Here is a 7,879-nt window from a genome sequence, read left to right as displayed (position 1 = left end):
ACTACAAAGAAGGAAGGCACAACAAGAGAAAGTAATGCTTCAAACTATCAGGTAGGGCAACATAGGCTTACTATGTAGTATGTACATGCTGTTGTATACACTATACACATGCTGTTGTAACTTATATTGATAAGGTGCTATGGCATGGTATGTTAAGAAATCCTGGCCAGAATTCACCGATAAGAAATTTATTTATATAGTAGGGTGGGAGAAGATGGGACACCTTTAGCACATAATATCCAGTTACCTTGATCGTGTTTTAAACAATTATCAACAGTCTATGGGAGTCTTGAGGATACAGATTTATAAATCTTTTAATGTTCTTTGTTTACTATCAATTAGATCGAGAAAATAGAATGAACAGGTGTCCCATCTTTCCCCACCCTACTATATCTTTGTTAAAAAATAATAAAGAGAACTATTTAGTTAGTAAACTTAGTACAGTTACAATTTGTGCGAGTTGCCATTGGCGCGTGTTTTGGTTTTAGCAGAATTTCAATTTTCTTTAAATAATAAAGCAGTAGGCTTTTGGTTTTGACAAGAGATCTCAATATTGTTACAAAGAAAAAATGTTACAAACTAATACTAGTTTACGAAAATAATTTTTTTTAGAAAAGTATTTTTTTAGGTACTTAGGTAAAGAAATTATTTTCGGAAAATAAAAATCATATTATTTTTAGGAAAATAAATGATAACAAAGCTGGGGGTAGAGATATAATAAAAGTTGATGAAAAACAACAGAATGAAGATAAAGAGAAAATCCCGCAACCACAAGTAAGTTTTGTTTTTAATTTGTTATGTCTTTCTGATTTACTGTAGTTTTTCTAGTATGTAGGCCTATATAGTAGGATGGGGGAAAATGGGACGCCTCTGTTGTTTTATTTTATGGCCTATTTGATACTGAACAAAGAATATTCAAAGAATTATAAACCGTATCCTCTGATCACGACTCCCGTGGTCTGTTGTTAATTGGTAAAAACAAGCTCAGGATAAAAGCATTCATAGGTAATAACCAGATCTTTTTTTTCCAGTTTTATTTAATTATTACCGTTTATTTTTATTTAGACTGAAGATAATTTTGAGGTTGTAGAAATGGACACGACAGATGTTGAAATAAGTGAAATAATAATTCATCCACAACAAGGTAGCGTAAAGTTTTGCATTATAAATACAAAGAACCGTATTTCCTAACTGTTTCTTTTTAAAAAATAAATTGGATAAAATGGAAAAAAATCTAAATTAGAAAATTATAATGCTGATAAGTATCTGATTTTTCTGAAGTTATACAACTATCGTTGGCCGCCATGTGAGAATAAACAAGTTATGTTTATGCATTCATCTATATATGAAATATGTATGTGGCCAATGGCCATATATTAATAAATGGGTAATATTAATATATATATATTATGTAATATTTGTAAAAAACTAGTACTCACTCTGTCTATAATGATAAAAATGTGCAATATTTGAAAATACATCAAATATGTTTTTCCAGAGGTAGTTTCGGGACCTCAAACCCCCCAACCATGCCCGCCAGGCACTGAGGCAGACTGCACCCCGTCCCAAGAGAGTATTTGGGACTTATTAGAGGAAAATGTCAAAAACTCTCCCATCAAAGCATCCAAAACTCCCGAAAAAGCAACAACAGCAACCCCTAAAACTTCTGTCGTGCCTAGGTTGGAAAATATTGCGAAAATCGACATAAATTTGCCAGTTTTACCGGAAAATAATGAAGAATTTAGTCATGCCTTTGATTCTCCAAGACCTATTGATGATATGGCTAATAATTTAATCAGTCAGTATGTCCCTGTAGAAATGCTCTCAAGAAATGAGAGTCCAGCTCTTCTAGAAGAGGATACACATCTTCAAGAGAATGACCCAGAGATGTCAAATGAAGAAACTCATCCTAATGGGGAAAAATCTACGGTAAATGCAATTTTAGTTTTATAAGTTTATGGGTAAAAGTCTGATTTTAGTCTCTCATGAATGAATGTAACTGACTTTATCCTTGCGTGGCTGGGAAACGACATTTGTTATAACACGGGTTACTTTGTATGTGATTATTTCTTTTATGTATGGCTGATAATTTGAACAACCATTAGTGACCACTGGGCTGTAGCAATTGCCGTTAAGTGTCTTGCCCAGGAAACACATACGCCAACAATGGTAGCAGCGACGATCCTTGAACCCATTACCTATGGGTTAAAGGCAGGTGTGCTAACCACTTTGCCACGGCGTCGAACATTGTAACTTATCATCAATTTGGCAAAGTATTCCAAATTAAGTTTAAAAAATACTATGTATGTATAATATAATTTAAAACTAAAAACAATAAAAACTCTAGTTTTGGAAGTGTTTATCAAAGACTGTCGCACTTATAATTAAATTTGGGCCGGCAGATCCAAGTCAGTTGCTTATGTTAAGAACTTATGTAATGCCCAAACCCTGGCCTAAATCTTAGGTCCCCCTGTTAGCCTTTCTGTAGTGGTTCACTGGTATAGTAAGAAGAGGTAAAATGGGACACCTTTCATTTTATTTACTCAGCCTATTTGGTAGTAAACGAAGAATATTCAAAGAATTATAAAAAAATGCCCTCACGACTCCCATATAGCGCTGTTAATTGTTTAAAACACGATTTAGATAGTTGAAAATCTTGTGCTAAAGGTGTCCCATCTTCCCCCACCCCCACTATATAAAACAGGAAAAAAGTACAAACTTTGCCAGCGAACATAAATTTTCTCAGCAATATTGAGCTAATGCAACAGTTTAAACGCTAGGTTTAATTCCCAATTATGTACTGATGCCTTATGGCATGCCCTAGGGGCATTTGTACAGCTTTGTTATGACCACTTAGATGACCAGGCAAATTTAATTGATTTATACAGTTTTTTGACCACTGAATTGACCAAGCGAAAGTATTTAAACTGTTACCGCCAGGATTAATTGCCAGAATAGCTGTTGTTTAATTTGCTAAAATGTTTGAGTATTAACAAAGTGTATCAAAATCTATTTGTTAAGGTATATTTATTATATGCCTTGTAGTTTTTTTGAGAAGTTTTATGTTATTTAAGGTGTTTCATAATTACTGAACTGGTTTTATTGAACACTGGTTTAGATTTTAAACAATTTTTACATTCTGTATCATTGAAGCCATAATTGCTGACGTTTTGAGCAAAAAATGACCTTCTATGCACATATGGTGTAGAAAGCAGTTATCAGTAGGCAGTAGGTTTCAATAAACAGTTTAGAATTAAAAGGTTTAAAGAAAAAGAGATTTAAATATTGCTAAAAAGGTAGGCTAACTATCCTATCTGTGAAAATCTATTGTCATGGTAATATGGTATTTTAGAAGGCAATCAAAAAAATTAAATATTAAAAAGTTGGAAATTTTATTTCTTATTTCTGTATTGAATCCTTTTGATCTTCCAGGAGCGCAGAATATCGATGGAGGACCCAGAAGATCTGAGGAACGCTCTTCTTCAAGAGATCGCTGAAAAACGCTCAGCAGGTATTATGTTCCTCAATATTTTTTAAATATACTAGAAAAGGGGATGCAAGACACCTTTAGCACTTAATATCCAAACAACCTGATCATGTTTTAAACAATTAACAAAGGTCTATGGGAGTCGTGAGGATACGTTTATAATCCTTTGAATGTTCTTTGTTAACTACTAAATGGGACGAGAAAAAAAAAAGAAAAACTGTCCCATCTTCCCCCACCCTACTAAATACAAACTAAGCTTATGATGTATCTTCACGAACCTACAGATGCATAACTTGTGTTGCGACTGTTGTTGCCCAACAATGCGAAAATAAATATTCACATTCATAGTATGGTGTTGGTTTTTACGTACCACCTATACTGTCTGTACTAATGGCCCAACCCTGGCTTAAGTCTCACCCTTGCAGAATGGAGAGTATTATACATCTGATTTATAGCAGGGGTATGCAACCTTATTACAGTAGGGTCAGGTATAAAGACTTGCTGAACCCGCGGACCAAACGTTTATTTATATTTAACATAGTATTGCATGGACAAATAGTAGTTTCTTTTTGTCTTTAATCTTATGACATTAAAATAGGGTTATCTCCTTGCAGAAATATAAAGTTCGGACATATTAATTTCCAAAGAAAACTGCTATTTACGTTTATTGTCAGTGTCTTATCAAATAAATTCAGTGAAAAATATGCAGCTGGCTTCGCGGGTTTCATAGAATAGCTTTTATTTTACACATAGCTTAACAAAAAGCATTTTTTCTCAGCCCTAATGAGCCAAGCACCTACAGCACCTGTGAGCGACGACCCTTCAAAATTCCGGGTATTTCCCCTCAGCCCCACACCCTCGATCCTCATGGAGTCACCCCCGACCCCTAAAGTCACAAAACCAAACATGAAACTAACCCCCGCTCAAAAACGAACTAGGAACAGAAAAAAAAGAAGAAGCCAAAAGATGAAAAAATCCCTCCTCCTTCCACATAGATCAATCCTCCATGCTCCGGATGCGGGAAGATCATGTCAAGAGCCGCTGATGCAGCAGAAGCAACTTTCTTCCACAAAAGCTCAACCTATTGCAATAAATCCTGAAAAGATAGAAGTTATAACGTCAAACACCACTGTAACAGCCACCACTTCTGTCCCGGTTCAGTTTTTAAATGAGAAACATCTAAAATTGGAGCTCAAAAAGCTCCCAGATGTAAACACGCTTTCTCAAGCCAAGACAACGACCACCTGGGCCAAACAGCAAGCACAAAACTTCGAGTTAAAAACCCTAATGACCCAGATGTCAGATCCAATGAAAAAAATCAACTGGAACCAGAAAATCAAACCCAAACAAAATTCAACACAAAAAATTGTGGCGAAAAAAGTTAAAACAAGAGAAAAATTGCCGACTACAAAATACTCAACAAGGTATCAATTATCGAAGATCAATCGTCCATCTCCTCCTCCTGCATCTTCCGTCTTCTCTGCACCCAGCTCCCTGGATCCTAAACTGCATCCTCGTCATAAGCCTGTTGTCATCAACATCTGCTCTTCTTCTGATGAGGAAGAGCTCCCAAAACTGAAAAATCCACCACAAAGCCACCCTAGCTCGGTTGTGGGTTCTTTACGATCAAAAGTCCCGAGTCATCAGGGAATGCCTCAGAAAACACGACTTGGCAAAATTTCCCTAGTTAAGGATTTGAAATCAGATTTGAAAACGCAAGATGTTGAAAAAGGTTTGAAAACTGATGCAGATGTGGTAATAATTGATAGTCAAACAGCAAAGGTTGAAAATGAAAAGGCTTCTGAAGACAAGGTAAAAAAAATTATTGTGTTTGTTTGTTTAAAAAGTATGGTTCCAGAAATTTAAGTGTATGGATTTTTGTTGCGACATGTGTTTTTTACCCATACCTGCTTATATTTATAGTTATAATAGAATATAACACCAGACAAATGCATGCTCTTTGTTACTCTTATAGATTTTTTCACTTGTGTTATTTTTTTCTTTTATAATTCCCTTTTTCACATTTTGCTTCTTTTCTTTCTCTCTTCCACCATTCTCTTTTTTTTATTTTCCTTTTTTCTTTTATTAGAAACTGGAAAATGAAGAGAAGCCCAACTCAACCAAAGACTCTGAATCAGTAGAGGTGAAACTGCATCTTGTACGCGAGCTCGTTCAGCGCGACAAAGCTCATGTATCCAAACTAACTTGTCAGCAAAAGGAAAAACAATCCAGAATCTCTTTGTTAAAAAATAGATTCTCCACATTAAAAGCTCAACTGGAGGAATGTGAAAGGTAAACTTTTCTATGTGTTTAGTGTGATATAGAATTTTTTATTTTTTCACACAGCTAAATGATGATTTTACAATTTTTTTACTTATTTTATAAAACTTAACTTTTTCTGAAACTTCAGTCTTTTTTCAATCCGCCTCGAACTCAGAGGTAATGGGTTCAAGGCTTGTCGCTGCTACCATTGTGGGGGTATGTGTACTTGGGCAATAAGCTTAACAGCAATTGCTACGACCCAGTGGTCACTAATGGGTTGTCCAAGTTATCAGCCACAAATAAACGTAAAAAATCCCCCAAATTATAATCACCCACAAAGTAACATACATGGTAAGTCGTAAGCTGGCACAAGGTGTGTGAAACAGAATACCTGTGTTATGTTTAACGACTTTCAATTTCCGGCCCTGTGAGTATAAAGCAAGTTAAATTCATTTATTCAGTCATATAGTAACACCCCTAATTCAATGGTTCCCAGGCATTTCTATTTTCTAGTATGTGACATTTATTCTGTATTATAGGTGGTTAACGCTTGTTAATTTTTTTTTTTTTTTTTTGAGAATTTTTGATATTGTTTTTTTTTTAATAGAAAACTAAGCACGGAAAAAGTACTTTGCACAAAGCTGAATGCACAGGTTGATAAAGTGACAAACAAAATGAACCAGAGGCTTAAATTGGAAGCTAAGTTTGTGAAGCAGTTAGAAGAAAAGAAAAAGGCATCTACACCTGTTGTGTTGGAGACAGAACATGAAATGGTAAATTTTTGTATTTTTTTTTGTTTTTTTTTATGTAAAATTTTGTCTTTTTTATAGGCAGTGGAAAGTGCTGGTAATAGTGTTGTATTGTGTAATTCAACTGGTGCAGAGAAAAATAAGCAAGAACCTGATAAAATAGAAACAGAACTTGTGGAAAAGTGTACAAAACCAGTAGAAAACTTGTTAAAACCAGTTAAAAACTCGTCAAAACCAGTTGAAAACCCGTCAAAACTGGTTCAAAACTCGTCAAAACCAGTTGGGTTGGAAAACGAAAACCAGTTTAAACAAATCAGAACCAGATCTGGACAGGGCTGTCATAACAATGCAAAACTTCCCAACAAAGAACATTGCTTCAACACCCTAAACCAGTCCAAACCAGATCAAACCAGTATCAACAGCCAGCCAAGCCAAGCAACTGATCCAACACATATGGGAGATGACCATGAGCCATACAATAAGGCTTATTTTGATATCTCTAGAATCCTAAAAGCTGCAAGGCAGCAAACAGACCAGTTGAATGTTGGGTCCAGTACACAGACCAATACAGTTACTGCTTCTACTAAGGATGAAACTAAGCCCATTTCTAGCAAAACCGAATCTCAGGTACAATGCTTTGTACAAATATCTAAGTTTTGTTAAAGTTTTATTATGATGTAAAAATTTAACTTAATTTTTGTAAATTTTTTTTTAAATTTTTGTGATAGTAAAAATTAGCATATTTTTTTTAATATCTATACTTTAGTGATAAAAATGTGTAACAAAATTGGAGTTTTCAAACAAAATCTTATGGTAAAGGACTAAAGGTATCTTATTAATATTATTTAATGACCCTCATTCCGGCATTGTAGCACAGTTAGTTGCGCTCTTTTAACCAAGAGCCCAGAGGTATTTGATTCAAGGCTCTTCGCTGCTACCATTGTGCCCGTATTTGTTCTTGGGCAAGACACTTAACGGCAATTGCTCCAACCCAGTAGTCACTAATGGATTGTCCAAACTGGGTAACTTGTAAGCTGGCACGAGGTGTATGAAACAGAACACCCGTGTTTAATGACTGTCCTTTTCCGAAACTATACATTATCCTAATACTTCATTTTTCAGGGGAAACCAGAAAATACAACTTCAAAGTCTAAAAAGGTGCAACTTATGCAAGAAAAGGCAAAACTTTTGCAGAAAGCACGGGAGCTAAAAGTACAGCATGAAAAAGTGAAGTTGAAACACACGAAACAGAAGCTGCGTCTTATAAAGCAAAAGCAGAGCAGTACGTAGTGATTTTTATGATATATATATAATCTATATATACAGCTAAACCAATGTAATGACCTCACCCTTTTATGTTATAGTAGGGGGGGGGGGGGTA

General features: G+C 35.1%; 1 protein-coding gene across 5 annotated transcripts in view; it reads left to right on the top strand.

Annotated features, from left to right (window-relative positions):
• The window catches only part of LOC100182384, a 56,593-nt gene that overhangs the window by 26,773 nt on the left and 21,941 nt on the right, over window positions 1-7,879 (top strand). For 4 of the 5 annotated variants that reach the window (XM_026837653.1, XM_002123574.3, XM_026837654.1 and 1 more), the window contains 9 exons: window positions 681-774; window positions 1,066-1,144; window positions 1,499-1,929; window positions 3,433-3,511; window positions 4,266-5,299; window positions 5,577-5,779; window positions 6,357-6,522; window positions 6,580-7,125; window positions 7,621-7,780. In XM_026837653.1, the coding sequence (XP_026693454.1) occupies window positions 681-774; window positions 1,066-1,144; window positions 1,499-1,929; window positions 3,433-3,511; window positions 4,266-5,299; window positions 5,577-5,779; window positions 6,357-6,522; window positions 6,580-7,125; window positions 7,621-7,780 (2,792 nt within the window). Of the gene's footprint in view, window positions 1-680; window positions 775-1,065; window positions 1,145-1,498; window positions 1,930-3,432; window positions 3,512-4,265; window positions 5,300-5,576; window positions 5,780-6,356; window positions 6,523-6,579; window positions 7,129-7,620; window positions 7,781-7,879 lie in introns of all 5 variants that reach the window. The other variant, XM_026837652.1, reaches the window with a different exon arrangement.

Source organism: Ciona intestinalis, chromosome 14, assembly GCF_000224145.3.
Source record: "Ciona intestinalis chromosome 14, KH, whole genome shotgun sequence".
In the NCBI taxonomy this organism is placed as follows: domain Eukaryota; kingdom Metazoa; phylum Chordata; class Ascidiacea; order Phlebobranchia; family Cionidae; genus Ciona; species Ciona intestinalis.
The sequence above is the reverse complement of the archived record's forward strand: the minus strand, read 5'-3'. Positions and strand labels throughout refer to the sequence as shown.